Source organism: Orbicella franksi, chromosome 1, assembly GCF_964199315.1.
Source record: "Orbicella franksi chromosome 1, jaOrbFran1.1, whole genome shotgun sequence".
Classification (NCBI taxonomy): domain Eukaryota; kingdom Metazoa; phylum Cnidaria; class Anthozoa; order Scleractinia; family Merulinidae; genus Orbicella; species Orbicella franksi.
Window position 1 is genome coordinate 10637700 of NC_138145.1, and position 15970 is coordinate 10653669.

Consider the following 15970-nt stretch of genomic DNA (forward strand, 5'->3'; position numbering starts at 1 on the left):
TACTTATTTGGTGTTATTTTACCTAAGGAATCTATTAGTTTAAGGTTCACTTCAGTACCTTTGAAAATCAGAAACTGGCGTAAAATATTGGAACTCAGGGGTCATTTCCAACCAGCCGCCCCCGACAACAAAATAGATCCTAAAATAATACCAAACGTTTACTTATGACGGAAAAACACCTCTGGCGTGTCGACGGAGACAGTAAATTCAATAAATAAGTCCAGAAAGAACACGTTCCCTCAAATCGCCAGTCGCGACACCTCGCAAAAAAATATCCTATAAAATAGCAATTACTTTAATTTCAATTCAAATTACAGGTAACTGCTTTACAAAACAATATATTACAAAACTGATGCAAATTACTAATATACCACCCTGTACAGAAAGTATGCTCTGTTCCAGCTAATTTTAGCAGATAAATAATCAACTTCCTATTATAAAAACAGCTGCAGTTCACCATTTACACTTCACAGACAGTTCCCCGGTCCTCGAGGAAGGGTGACATTACCGCAATCATAACAACAAATTTTCAACTTCTACAAATTTACACTTTCTCAGGAAATTGGGAGTTAAATACTCATCTCTGAATAGTACACTACAAAAACGTTAAAATATCTAAGACTAATGAATCACCAACGTGACTCAGGATTGAAAGGTTTTCCAGGTAATGATGCGACTCCGAGTGTAACTGGGTCCTCTAAGGCACCCCTGCCCCAAGAAATTGATTCGATTAAAATGTCTATTGTGGTAGTACCAGCTCTTCGTAGCATTCTAAAAACCGAGCCAAACAACTAAGGGATTTGGATGCGAGAGAGCGTTGTTTGATTGACTTACAAAAGTACTAGTCTTGCGCTTGGCAAGGTCTCTGTTTGGTTAATGAAACACCTGTATTCTGCAAACAAACTGCAGTGGATGGACCGGTTATATTTAAACAATAACGAGCAAAGCCAACGCCAATCAAAACTTTGCTTTTGTTTGCATATCTTGGTCTAAATACTCTGCGTCAGGTTTCACGACTGCATTAAAACAATGTAGCATAGAAGCAATCAGCCATTCTAGAAATGGAAAAATACCCGCCCACATCATCATTATTGAACACACGACTATCGAGTCCTGTCGTGGCAACTCTTTTGATGGCCACCAACTACTTCGAGCAAAACTAAATGGTGACTTCGCTGAGTCGTACACGCTCTGCTATATTGCTGTGCAGTTCCATGAACGAGGGTCTTCGCTCCAGCTCCTTGGTCCAGCATTGTTTCATGAGCCGATACAAGTCATCTGGACACGTCTCTGGCTGAGGTAGGATAGTGAAGGGTTTATCCTGCCCGTGGAACATCTTCTGCACGTTTTGTATTACCTCTTCATCAGTGAGCTCTGAATAAGGGTACTCTTTCGCCAGGGTGAGGATCTCCCACAGGGTCACACCATACGCCCACACGTCACTAGCGGTGGTAAAGCGGCCTGCAAATATCAAACGAGACGTTTTCAATCTTCTTTTCAATTAGTGTCGTACCTTCCCCAAACAACCACGCCACTTCGGTAATTTTCTTAATAGTAACTGATCCTAGTTCTTTGTTGGGCTGTGTCACCAAGCACACGAAACTAAAAATGATGCTTTCACGAAGTTAACTACAAAACAACCTCCCATTTCCTTAAGTTCGGACGTAAAGAACGGGGTTCAGACACAACCTAACGAAACGAGGCGCTCGATTTGGCCCGTAAAAGAATTACTAAGCTCAGAAAAGCTAAGAAAGTGTTCGGAGGAACTTCCCCCAAAAAGACAGGTTTGTGGTCGACAAAAGTAGCTGCCTGGATGAAGGGCAACCATCCCTAGAATAAACCCTTAATTTAAATTTTGCTACCAGCTATCTTACCTTGAAGAATACACTCAGGCGCCATCCATCGTATTGGTAAAATCACGCGTCCCTCTATGCGGTAGTAATGTTTACAGTACAAGTTTCTTGACATGCCAAAGTCAGCGATCTTCACTGTGTAGGCGTGTCCAACAAGACAGTTCCGCGTGGCAAGATCACGATGGACATAGTTCAACGAAGAGATGTACTTCATCCCAGCTGCCACTTGTTTTGCCATGTAAAAAAGCGCCTGCGGAGAGACATACTGTCCTGTATCCTCCCATCCGTCGCTCTCATTCAGAGACAAACTAGGCGTTAGTTCCTTTTCTTTAAGGAACTGATTAAGATCACCGTTAGCCATGTACTCGACGATCATGCACATGGGATCATCACGGCAAACGCCTAACAGAAGAACGACATTGGAGTGCCTTAGTCCTGCCATGACTTTCACCTCCTTGAAGAAATCATCCTTGATGTTCTTGTCCACGTCTAGTTTGAGCGTTTTGATAGCAACAGTCACACGTGGACTGTGTTTGAACTCCTCGCCTAAAATGTCTCCTAAGCCTTCCGCCTCTCCGATGTGCACCTCGCCAAACTGTCCATCACCGATCTTCTCTCTGAAGTGAAGCTTATGACGAGGGAAGTCCTTAAACGTGTCCAGTCTCGGTCTGAAGTTCAGGTCCTCATCGGGGTTGCAATACAAACTGGTGCCAGACACGCCCTGATAAGGCTCTGAGTACACCTCATCGTAAATAGGATTAGGAAAAGTAGTAATTGTTGTAGGAGAAATAGCATCGATAGGTTCAGCATAGCCGCTAACAATTTTCGGCTTGGCTGGTTCCTCGATCATGGGGCTTTTCTCCGAGGGAGAGTCTGGCTCCGCATAATGATTATCGGGAAAGCTTGATGCATTCGTAAAGTTTATCTGTGAAGCTCGTGGCGGTATTGGAGGTTTAGGAGATCCACCCGTGCCTGGTGACGCCGGAGGTAGCAAAGGGACGTTAGGCTCGGCATAAACATTGTCTGGCGTTTGCTGAAATGGCTTGAGGGGTGGCGGTATAGAAGGCTTAACTGAGAAATGAAAACGTAACAAATAACAAGAGAATCAAAAACAGGCCACGGTATTACACACAAGACATGCAACTCTTTATAAGGACCAACAATCTCTACACAGTGGAACCTGTAATAAGCGGACACCCTTGGGACCCTCACTAGTGTCCGCTTAATACAGGGTGTCCGTTCAAAACAGGTTATAACATATCGTGCAATAATAGTTCATTATTAACCCTTTTGTAACTCAGTGCAACACAGTGTACGATCAAAGATTGCTCACAGCACAATATTCAGTCAGTCAATACATCAATCTGGAATAACCTACTTGGCTTTGAAACGATATCACTGAACAATGTTAAAGGAGTCTGAGCTGAGCTTTTAGAAGTAGCAAGCCCTTGAAGTGTCCGCTTATTGCAGGTTTTGTGCCACAAAATGGCTTAATATTGGTATCCGTGTCCGCTTAACAGAGGTGTCCGCTGAATGCAAGTTCATTTTATAGTAAATGTAGGAGGAAAATTTTGGGACTCAAGCTGGTGTCAACTAAATACAGGGTGTCCGCTTAACATGGGGTTCGCTTAATACAGGTTTCATTTTAAGATACTTGAACAGTGGAACCCCGCCTGACGACCACCTCTTATTACGGCCACTTTATTCTGGCCCCCCAAAACAGCTCAGTCAGTCATTTCCTTATTTAAAGAACCCCTTTAATATGACCACGCCGTTAATGCGACCAATTTTTCATGGCCCGAAGGTGGTCGCATTAACGGGGTTCCACTGTATCTTTAGATGTAGCTGAAGCATCTAAAATTTAATGGGGAAATCCGACTTGATACCAGCTGACTACTGATTAAGATCACCTTGTTTGATTTCTCTTTTTTAGCCCCAAACATAAGTTCAATCTGTCATTGTCTCATTTATTAATTGACGTTGGGGGACAAATTAATGGCATTCCACTGGAAACCACCTCTACCACAGCTGACCACTTACAGAAAGCTGATTGCATCACAAGTTAAATCTGGAAGTGTACTACATGTAACTAAGGATACACATTTCTTGCTCTGCAATGTACAGCTGACTTAAAAGGTCAGATATAGCTTCTGAAACATACCTTTCTTTGGGGGCTTTTGCTCAGAATTATGCCTCTGGCACTTTGAGAGATTGTTAAGATTGCCATCTGCAGGAACACTCTTGTTCAAGTTTTCTTGTACACTAGCATATATGGGGCAGACAGTCACATCTGCTCCACCAACCCCTCCCTCGCTACACATATTGATCTTGAAGCTGTATCTCTTCTCTTCATTTTCACTCACTGTACTGTCCAGGCGAGACACACGCTGTGGAGCATGGTAATGAGCATAAGGCTTCACTTCAACTTTGATGAAAGAGTTGAATGGTTTTTCACGATGAAACAACAAGTGAGGGTAGCGCTTCCAGCAGATAAACAAGGCAATCACCAACAGGACAGCTATCACAGCACAGATGATACCAGCTATGACACCACCATCCATGGACCCGCTACTGGAACTAGCTCCAGGATCTGATGTGAAGGTAAATCATGATCAACAAACAGCATGCTAATTATTATTTCAGTTTGCAAAATAGCCCCCGAAAAATACATGCACTGCTTGGTTTAAAATCTGGTTTCTCTAACTCAATAGAAACACAGAACTAGCACGGGCTGTTGATGTACTGACGGCGAGAATTTTCATTTTGATGATCAAAGCACGCGCACTGTGTTCTTTGTTTCACCGCGGAATTTTCTAAAAGAAATAGAACACATGTTCTCTGTGTTTCTATTTAGTTATAAAAACACTCAAGGAAAATTGGGAATTTTCCCAAAAAAGTCTGGCCACAAAGGATTTCATAACCAGCACAGCTACCAGTATTTTGTGTATGGCTGGTTTGTTTCAGCAACACATGAGAATATCTAATGAGAGCGGTAAGGCTGTGAGGAAGATGGGGAATAACATAGTTTAAACTTCCTTCGTAAAAATTTCCTTGCTTCTTCATTCCTCATGATCACAGCTCCATCACCAAAACAAAGCATTTGTGCATGAAATATCACAAGCTAATATACTGTATGTACAAAGATATCACAATGTTCCTCAATGATAAGTAACAGAAACCATATTTCTTGTCTAAAATGCTTCAATCAAACAGAAATTCCTTTTCTAACTATGTTAGGCGTATAGCCAGCAAAAAATGATTGGATGTGAGTTAAATTACCTTTTTCATCTAAGACCCCCTCAGATGGGCTGCTGCTAGTAAGTAAACTTCTTGTGTCAGTTGGCGGCATTGTGGAAAGAGGAGGGGTCGGGGTAGGAGCACAGACAGGTTCAGGAGGTGACTTGGTACCAAGTGGCTCTGAAACCAAATCAACACATTGCCTTAACAACACATAAAGAATTGAAAGGCCTGTTAAGGGCTGTCAATAAGGGCCGCAACCTGATAATAACAGCTGATGAAAGTAAAGTGCTGCATGATTTATTTTTAAAAAATTTCTTTAAAAAACTATAGCCCATTCACCATGATGCCCTGACGTACATTATTCCAACTTGGACCTTCTTTCATCCACTATTACATGTAAAACAAACAAGTGCAATGCAAATGTAGCGCTACAGAAAGTACACAAAAACTAGTTACCCCTTTTAGAACTTTTACAATCTGCCCCTATCTGACCTGTATTTGTATACAGAAGACATTGAGCATACAATACAGATTCAGGAGTTATACTTATCTTTTTCCTAGAAATTCAAAGAATGCAAGAATTGCATTAATTTGCCCACCTTCTATTTAAGCCAAAAGCAAAGTCAAAGTTTTTCAAGCCTCTTTAAAACAAACACTGTGAACTTACCCGAGTCAAAAGTGACTTCACTGATTAATATCCAGCCCTCTGCATACATATAGGTAAAATTCAACTTCATTAACTTTCCTATGTGTTGGCACAAGTCAATCGTAACATTGTAGTTCATCCAACGTGATCCACTGGAAACATTCTCTGGTTCATATGTCCGTGACACATTAAATGAAACACCATCCACATTGAAACTTACTACAACTTTGGAGAACAACTTGATCTTTGTTCTGTCTCTTACATTACAATGGAGAGTCATAGAACGAAAGATTCTTATGTTCAAAAACTCAAATATGATGTAAGGTGTAGGTGTGAATTTTTCATTCCACCCAATCCAACCATCAGTGGCAGCATAATCTTCAGGGGCCAATTTTCCATCAGTGAGCATTCCAAGGCCAGCAGATAGAAAGTTGTTTTTGGTAAAACCATCGTAACTTGAATCTGTGAAGTTGTACCTTCCTCCTCTTGTATTACCTTGAGGCATTTGGTATTTGACAAGACCTGAGTGGTGAGTCAAAAATACCATGTCAACTCTTTGTTTACCAACAGTGGCCTTATGGTTGGCAAACTGCTGGCACCCCAGCTGGGTTCACTGCACTATGACCCTAGCAAAGACACTTGTAAATACCCTCAGGCTCTCACTCATCTTGGAGGTGTATGAAAGGGAAATGCTTACAGTACAGTACCTTTTCTTTCATAAAGTCACAAAAATGAAAGTCAAAAAAATCAGCATATTTACACGTGTAAGTGGTGCAACCAAATCAGTTGATGTATCTCACAAAACTTCCAAAAGCAAATTTACACTGTACACAGTAAGGAGAGTTATTTTCAAGTTAATAACAGGGAGATTTTAAGTATCTTTTGGTATATCAACACAGCTGCAGTACTTTCCATTGTTCAGTAGTATTTTTGTTTCACTCAAGTTCACTTCTCACATAATTATATAAGAAAACACAAAGAGAAAAAACAAAAGGGTCTCTTCTCACATGTTATATCATTTACATGTAACAAATAAAGAAGCCTAAGCCGTGTATTACTTAAGAAATAGAAAAACTGTACCGTGTTTCTACCAAGTTATAGAAACACAAGTGGAAGTTTAGGAGAACAAGAAATGCTGTGGGAGCATAAGCCACAGGTGAGTGTTTCCACAGTTTTTTTCAAGTTCTCCCACAAGTGTTTCTATAACTTGATAGAAACATGGAGAACAAGTTTTCAAATTTCTTTTAGAAAACACTGCGACAAAAAAGGAAAACAACTTGTTACCTTTGATTATCAAAATGTAAATTCTCTTTGCTCATGCCATCATTACGTCAACAGCTCATGCTAGTTCTGTGTTTCTATCACGTTATAGAAGCACAATTTGTCACTAAACAGCACGCATATTTTTCTTGGGACTGTTTTCTAAACTGTGATAAAACACAATGGGCATTTGAGAACACAAGGAAAATGTAGAAAACACAAGCAGCAGTCGAGTGTTTCTCCATTTCGCGAATGTTCTCAAATGTCTGGAGTGTTTTATCATAGTGTAATACATGGCTTAGGCTTCTTCATTTGCTTTATTATATAGATTTTACATGCCGCAAGTAGAAAGAGTAAAGCACACAGATCAACAAACTGACACAATTTAATACCAGTAAAGTGCTACATGCCTCGTCTTCAAAACTTTCTGCTGCTTTGCAGAGAATTCCATCACAAATTTCTTCAAAGAAAATGTTTTTTGCCATCTCTAACAAAAATGTTGACTGGAGGTAATGTGGCAAAAACAGAAAAACACGCTTTTTCTATGTTTTATACTCTGATAAGACAAGGGTTTTTGATCGATCAGAGCGTGTGCAGGGTCCTATCTATAATTATTATAATTTATGATAAACAATAAAAAAAATGTGCAGTCCACAGTTGCCAAAAAGTTTTTAAATGAGTAACTCTACTGTTGGAGGAATCAGATGAGTAACCCAGCAGACTAGTCAGCTGAAGTCACATGCAGATGGTGGCTTTTGCTAGCAGCTATCCACTTTTGACAACCCTGGTGCACATGGACTGGGCAAAAGAGGCTGAAATTTTTTTTACTTGTTATGCAACCGAAGTATTGACCACTGTCACTGAAAAAATTTCATCACACCTGAGGCACAAAGGACCTGTCTGTGTGACAGAATGTGGGTAGAAAGTGATAATTTTAAGAAACACTCACCATATTTCAATGGACATCCAAGAAGCTCAAACCTGAGACACACCTGTTTACCTTTGTAAAATTCTGGAACAATTCTAATTTGCTCCACAACAATGGGTGGTTCTAGTCTACTTCTGTACAGTTTCCTGTTGATGTTACCTTCAAAGAACTGAACAAAACAATTTGCAACAGTTAACAGGTGTTCAAAAAAGTTTCAACTTTGTTTGAATTTTTTACCAATCCCAGCAGTCCCTTAAAAAACAAGGTTCATTTATAGAAGCACAGAGCCCAAGTCTCAAGTAGTCAACAGTGGACAAAAGATTTGAGAATTTTCTTATAAAAACAACATGAACATTAAATTAGAGGGGGAAAACTTAGTTTAGAGAGAGCTTGTTACTCACTGAAATTCTACTACAAAACAAACACTTATAAGGTAAGCTCTCTTCTTTGCTACATTCTTACAGGGTAAGGGGTAATAGATTAATTATATGTATTTATAAGGGGCCTTCTCTTTCTTGCTTACTGGCAATCACAACTTTCTGAAATTTCATACCTTCACATTTTTGGTTTTTTGGTTGTAAATCCACTTTACACCCTCATTCTTTTTGTCTGGCGTATAATTAACCCAGTAACGCTCCACTTTTTCCACACCGTTATAACGGCCTTGTGTAGCAATACCTTTGAGTCTTACAGGCATATCTAACTTGACCTGAATAAACTGGTCATAAAATGGTCCTGTTTCATTTCCACTGCGTGTCTGATTAGGGCACCATCCACCATATCCATCCTTGTGATTCAATCTACCATTAGCAGCCTGGCTTAGACCATTTAAACTAGTCGTAGGACGAAGCTGATCATCCTTGATACGTCCATCCTCCATTCCCAGAGGAGACAGACAATTTACAGCTGTAGACAAGATGGAGATGGATTTAGTACATTCTATGCACATTCAAAAAGTGGTTGGAAGACAGTCTTTTACAAGAGGCAGGAAGGCTTGCTCTCTACTGCTGGTAGAAAGCTAGATCATAAAATTATAGGAAATCTGCAACATGAATATGGGTTTAGATGACTCCTGGAGATGATAATAGTCAGACTCCTACAAGAGGTTTAAAATGTTTTAGAAAACAGTCCTAAGAAAATACGGGCGCTGATTGGTTAAAAATTGTGTTTCTATAACTCGATGGAAACACAGAACTAGCACAAGCTGTTGACGTAATGATGAAACGAGCAAAGAGAATTTACACTTTGATAATCAAAGTTAACAAGCTGTTTTCATTTTTTTCATTCTTTCTCGTGTTTCTATAACTCAATAGAAACACAGTACATGTTTTCTATTTCTTAAGTAAATGACTGAAAGGAATTTGCTACCTTACACATACATGTGCATCTATAGTAGTTGATTACAAGGGAAATGCTTACAAGAATTAGAAGGGAGGTTAAAATAACTTTAAATTTATGTTGCAAGTCCTAGTGTGTATTTCCTTGCTGTACATGCAACTGTTGATTGAATCTCAGTGATGATGTAAACGTACTTAAAAACCTGATGTTGCGGGTAAATAAGAGGGAAACGATACCAAAAAATAGTATCTACAGCTTCAATTCTACAAGCTGTCACTAGACAGTTAGATATACTATACACATAAAGTTATACTCAATGTGTTAATTAAACATATCTGCTTGTCAAGCAGATTTGAGTACACTTGGCATAAAATTAATCTTAAACCTTAAAGTCTGTTCTGAATTAAGCCTCACCAATACAGTAAAATACTTGCAGATGAGAGCTATCAGCTACCTTTAATTTAAGTTCATAATATTATGAACAAAATTTGTTTTATTACAAGATTTTTTAGCAGACAGCTACAAAACTCAATCTTGTCATTATAGCAACGTCTAGATTGCCATGTACAAAGTAAATTCCTAGAGAAAAAATTCAATACCATGTCAAAACATAAATCAGGAGATTAATCCATGAATCAGTAATATAAGTAATAAAGCAGGTGTTACTGCTGTTGCTGTTCACAAATTCTTACAGGATTAAAAGTCACAGAGCTAAGCTTACCTTCATCGGAATCTCCAGGCTGAATCAAAGTGCTCACCAAAAGAAATGACACCCACACAAGATGGAGGAATGTGCCTTCCACATTAATCTTGGCCATGATAACTCAAAACATCCTGCATAATTGAACACAAGAGATTCAAAATACTACTGTCATCTTTGGCCACTATGAAGTAATCAATCCTTATGATGTTATAGTCAAATTACTTAAATTGCATGGAAATGTTTTGGATAACATCTACTGTATTCAGAATGAAATGCTCAGTGAATGACAGTAACAAATCTGTCTTACGTGACTCTTAAATAAGAAAGCTTCATTTTAGTCCACTGTACTCCAGACAAGGTTAGGGTATAAAGTTCTGTTGACAAAACAAAAGTTTGAATGGCAGCCAAAATAATTAACATTCCATGACTAAATAAAACCGCACACATTATTTCTTAGACAACAGTCCTCTATTGTCTAAAAATGTTACACACACCAATTTCCATTTAATGGAATCAAATTGCTCAAGTCATGGAAGAAATTTGTTTTAAGTTGACAGTTCTGTTTCAAAGATTTCCTGTTAAAACCACCTTTATGCATGTTGATAATGCCAATCAATTAATTAGTGTCTTGCTAATTGAATTAAAACAACTCATTTTTTCGCACGAGTATCAACACCTTTGTCACTTACAACTTGTATAATCCACTAGTCAATCAAAAGCTACTTTAGACCCTCTAGGTAACATTCCAAAGGATGGTATACAATGTTATCCACATACATGTACAAGTTAATAATGTATCAATTTACTTAACTGGTAACACAAAAACTAAGAAGCTGTGACATGTATATACTCAGAATATGGAAATTAGATTGTACACCTCTAAGATTGTTATCAGACTGAAGGGAATGTTTTGAATGGACATTTGAAGAGCCAGAATAAATTCAAAACAGCCTTGCCTGCCTGAGCAAGTGTATGACTGGTCAGAGCCATGATTACTTCCATGTTTGCAAATAATACAAGTTAAGTTATAGACTTATTTATGCTATATATACAGTAATTTATACATATTTAAACTAGAAAGTCATGATCAAGCACAGCATTTGAAGAGTAATCTTTGTAGAATTTGGCAGCCAATAAAACTACATTACCGATAACTGGTAAATTTTTGTGTCAAGAAAAATTAAAAGAAATAAATGTTTACCGGCTTGTTAAAATAGGTACATGTATGAACATGTTCAAATTTTTTTCTTTTACACTTGTTTGTCATAACCCAAGACTATGAGCAAATTTAAGTTCTTGGTAGTGAATAAAGTTTTAAAAAGCAATCATAAAAATAAACAGCAGATGTCTACTTTTTCTGGCTGAAACTTTTCAGCTACAACAATACAAAAAATAGACAAATTATAAATTATACATTATTCAAACAGGAAGGGAAGCCACTATTTTAAATTGTGAACTAAGACACCATGCCTAACTTGGCAGAGTTGCCACTTGTGAAAAGTCAAAAGTGACAGAGTCAATCAGCTTGGTGAATTTCCTACATAACCTGTCTAATTGCTACTAAATATTGATATTGTATGGGGCATTAATCATTAGGTAGAAATTATGAGACCTCTGACAAACCTTTCGCCACGCATACAGTAGGGAACTTTCAGGACAGCTAGCCTGAATTGTTTTAGTGACCCCAATTCCCAAGGGGTGTCCTTAATTAACGGACAAATAATTTTTAAATCCAAAAAAAACAGCTAAACATATGTAAATTCTCTACATTAAACTGGCAGTAGGACATGTAGTTCCGAAAAATACCCATACCTCCCCCATGGAAGGGATTTTTTCTAAGACCACCCCCCCCCCCCAGCCCCTCTGGAAATTCGAATTATAGCTCTTATGCATAGTTATTATATGGAGAAGAGTGTTTTACTGGGAACTAAACCACTCATAGATTCCATACGCCACTTCATCCGGGACCCGAGTGGCGTATTTTCCGTATGTCACCTTTGTGAGTGTCGTATCGTTCAATGACGGCACGATTCCCGCCTTTTGCTTTTGTTGAATTGGTTTCTCCATATAATAAAAAGAACATTACACGTTGGCTCGAAGATATGAATTTTATGTTCTCGTGGCAAGAACAATATCTCACTCGTTCGCTTTGCTCACTCGTGAGATATTGTTCTTGCCACACGAACATAAAATTCATATCTTCTCGCCACCGTGTAATATCCTCTATTTATGTCACATGCTCAAAATTCACTACCAAGCCCTGCTTGGGCAAAATGTTCTCAAACCTCTGGAACTGTTGTGCTTGCTTTGGGAATTTGTACACCATAAAATTTACAATTTGCATTTTCAAAGCAAGGCTTAGTGTCCAAATTTGCTTATCTCACGTCATCACACATAACGGTTATTAATGTAAACTTCATACATTTCTTTAAATTTTTAGGTCTTACAGAATCCCCCTCCCACTCCCAGGAAATTCCAATCCCTTCTATAAGGGGAGTACATTTTTTTTTCTGGAACCGCACACTGATTGTACATTAGGGGTGAAACTAGATGCCAGCTAACCACTTAATTCATCAGTTAAAAAAGAGCTTACCACAAGAAACAGCAAAATCCAATATGTATTTGGAGTAATTTTGATGGTATATAGGCCCTGATAAGATGGCTAGGCTTGTGCTTGGTTTTTTCTTAGCTACAGCAAATCCCTCAGTGGAGCCAAATGAACATTCCTTCAATTTAGTATATTTTTTTTCTGTCCATCACTTAAATTTCATTTTTGCAACCAAGACAAACCATAAACTATGTTTATAGCAAGATGCTTGAAGTAATCAAGGGACAAAAATTTCACCCTCAGTCATGTTTCAAATAGCCTTATTAGGTCAGTACATGTGACTTTATAGAGTTATTACCGCCACTGATATAAGTCAAGGTGTAACAGAAAAAGTCTGCAAAACAACATTGATCATCAATTTTTCACTTTCTAAAAAGAGGAACTTCAAAATTCTACATATATATCATCCCTATCGGGCATTGTGCACAATGACATTAAGATTCAATACATGTAACTCAATAAAATATAGTACTTTTGTTGTAATAGAAGAAAAGGGACTCAAAACTCACGTTTCATCGAAATTCACCATTTGATCTCGTTGAGAGTACACTCTTTTGCTCATAACTAACTTTTCCTAAATTATTGCAATTTTATAGATCTATTGCCGCTTTTCAGGTGACATCATCATTTTCCAAAATAAGAAATTACCAATCCTTCTGAAGTTTTAGTTTCATCAGATGTAAGACCCTCTAATAACTTGATGTTTTGCAGCGTTTAAGCTCGACAGGGTTCCTCATTTTGAAATAGAGCACGTCTGAATTTCCAAGTTTATGCGTTGTGCGACATTAAAATGGTGGCCCGATAAAGCTCTTGAGTAGTCAAAAAGATGAGTTACTGCTGAAGTTTTTGCTAACTAAACAGTTGTTGCTCTATAAAAAGTGTTAATTTCAATGTTTTGAAGCTCTAGAGTAATAACTTTTCGTTTCAATGGCAAAACTCGATGACAGATGTTTCTGTTACTTTACAGCCACCATCTTCGTGTCCCTCCGTGGGGCACAAACATGGCAACTTCATACAAAGCTCTATAAATTTGAGTAAAACACTTCTCCAAATAACAGAATGAAAAACTGCACAAAACTAAATCTTGGTGAGGTTGTTTATATATCAATCATCTTTCATATCCCAGCTTCTTGACTTAATTTATTGAATGGTTATGAGTTTTATTTTTGATGGCGGGACACTGCAAATAAGCCATTTGACCACTGTATAACAAAGATGGCGTCACTGTTTTAAGCTTTAAAATAATTTGATACAACCTAAGAAAATAGTAACTAAATAAAGTCATCAAGGTTGTGACAATCCCCAAGTTACACAATGAAGAGATCTTGCCATAATAGCAAAACTTAATTTCTGACAAACTTTTTGTCATTTCTGAGCTGGACAGGTGGGAAGAACTGACTACATAACCAATGGGGGGCTGGACTTTGCCAAATAATGACTGTAAGCTGAGAAAGTCATGTCCCTCGGTTGTCACCACAATTTGAATGCTGAAATAATGAACATGAGTAAACTCAACGTGTAAAATTACTAAGCTTTCCTTTTGCAATGTTTTCCTTTTACGGGAGTAAAAACCTTACTATTGTTATCAAGTGGATCGTTGTCATTGTGTTGTGGGTGAAACGGGGAACAAGCAAATTCTATTGTAAACCAAGTAATTTTATCAATCGCCATGAAATCCCATTCGACCTTTCTTAACCTCTTCGTCTTATTACTGAAAGAACTATAAGTTTAATACCACTGACTTCTTTGGTTTTACACGGAAAAAAAAAATAACATTTTTCCACACAGGCTGGCGGCACAGATCAACGAAATTTCTTTCCAGTTACAGCTGTACCTCAAATTTTGTTACGTGTTTCTCGCTCTCCCGTAGCGATTATTAATTTACGTGCGAAATAAGCTGCCCTTCTCGATTTAAAATCTAGATTAAATCTGTTTAATCGTGGATAAAGCTACGTTCAAAGTAAATCGACAAATATAAATCCAGTGTGACAACTGCTACAGCAAATATACACGTCCTTAACAGGAAAAAGGCATTTTTTACGCGGTTAAGAGGCCGCCGAGACTGGACCCATTCTTCACATGCAACACGCAAACGTCAACTCACTTTTGCACGAGTTTTTCCAAATAAAGACGTATGTACAGTATGCTTTTTATGGTGTCTTAATTAACTCTTTAATCTCCTTTTTTCGCTCGAGAAACAAAAAAGTTACAAAGCAAATACGACACAGGAAAATTCTTCCACAGCCAACATACACGTAAAGTATTTCCGATCGAATGCGGTCGTGTTAAAAATAAAAGCGCGCAATATACCGGTAACCTGCAAAAGAACAATTCATGCCTTTGAACTCGCAGTCCTTTGTGCGAAACGAAAATTTTACAACAATATCAGAGGGGGCATTGTTTTGTTTTCAAGTCCAGCAGCTCATCGAATTCGAGAGAACATAATCCCCATTATTTACTTTGAAATACTTCACAACAGACAAATAGACAAGCTGGCCGACCAACAACACAGCAGGAGTGAAAAATCTAAGTTCAGAACGCACGAAAAACATAAATTCGACATTCATTTCTCTGCCAGTTAATTGAAACCCTCAAGGCATTAAGACGTCGTGAATTGTGAGCATTCTGAGCTGAGCAGAATAAATCGTCCTCAATGAGCTTCAATGTAAGCGTGGCACAAATCAAGCTCAACTTGTTTACACATCACATACCTTCACTGCAAGTTGTCTTCAATTCAATTGAACCTTCGCCCCCGCTCGAAAACAGCGTCACATACGAACAGGAAGGAGAGGAGACCAGCTTTGCATAAACAGACTCCCCAAATGTCTCAGAATTTTGTCTTCAATGCAGCTGGATGACGGAAACCCGAAGGCAGCCAAGCTCGTCATTTGCACTTCCTAGATCAGAGCTTCAAGTTCAATCCTTCCCATGATCCTTAGCGGAACACATACCGGAAGTGAGATTTATTGATATATATAGTACGTCATTTCTAAAGAGCTCGCACCCTCGTCGCGCCCATACACAACTTCCTTGATTTTATCACGAGCCAGATCTAACAACAATACACCAGACAATAAGTCTGATGCTCTGTTCCAGTTTTAACTGTGATATCAAGTAGGGCAGGAAAAAGTAGGATCCCAGAAGCAGAGGAGATGGGAGAATCAGATCCCCAGCATAAGCCACAGTGGACATTTTGCAAAGACAGATTGTTGGGTGGGGGTAGGGAGACATACCACACTGGTTGATTAAATAATTTTATCAATAAAATACTAGCCTGTCCACAGCCATTTCTTTCTTTATATCACAGTATAATGACTAGACTACTAAGATAATAAATTATAGAAAGAAAAAAGCAGCACTCACTACTCCCACCTATTCGGGGGCTAGCAGGAAG

General features: G+C 38.4%; 1 protein-coding gene across 3 annotated transcripts; it reads right to left on the bottom strand.

Moving 5' to 3' along the window:
* Nucleotides 1-274: 274 nt before the first annotated feature.
* LOC145489449 (discoidin domain-containing receptor 2-like) lies at nucleotides 275-15938 on the bottom strand. 3 transcript variants are annotated; one of them, XM_081468425.1, is made up of 9 exons: nucleotides 15288-15938; nucleotides 9987-10099; nucleotides 8481-8833; nucleotides 7949-8096; nucleotides 5761-6261; nucleotides 5133-5270; nucleotides 4015-4443; nucleotides 1875-2924; nucleotides 275-1461 (listed from the first exon to the last, which is right to left on the bottom strand). In XM_081468425.1, the coding sequence occupies exons 2-9, from the start codon at nucleotides 10081-10083 to the stop codon at nucleotides 1160-1162; spliced, it is 3018 nt and encodes a 1005-aa protein (XP_081324551.1). In that variant the 5' UTR covers nucleotides 10084-10099; nucleotides 15288-15938; the 3' UTR covers nucleotides 275-1159. The 3 variants fall into 3 exon arrangements, with proteins under 3 accessions (XP_081324551.1, XP_081324568.1, XP_081324559.1); XM_081468442.1 differs by lacking the exon at nucleotides 15288-15938 and adding an exon at nucleotides 10276-11824; XM_081468433.1 differs by lacking the exon at nucleotides 15288-15938 and having other exon boundaries at nucleotides 9987-10267.
* Between the last annotated feature and the right edge of the window lie 32 nt (nucleotides 15939-15970).

Bases quoted from the DNA above. Each gene is read 5' to 3' on its own strand.
- LOC145489449 (XM_081468425.1), bottom strand. From the start codon at position 10,083: ATGGCCAAGATTAATGTGGAAGGCACATTCCTCCATCTTGTGTGGGTG. The intron at 8,834-9,986 runs GTAAGCTTAGCT...TCTTGTCTACAG, and splicing joins GCCTGGAGATTCCGATGAAG to CTGTAAATTGTCTGTCTCCT. The intron at 8,097-8,480 runs GTATGAAATTTC...TGTTTTGTTCAG, and splicing joins AAAAAACCAAAAATGTGAAG to TTCTTTGAAGGTAACATCAA.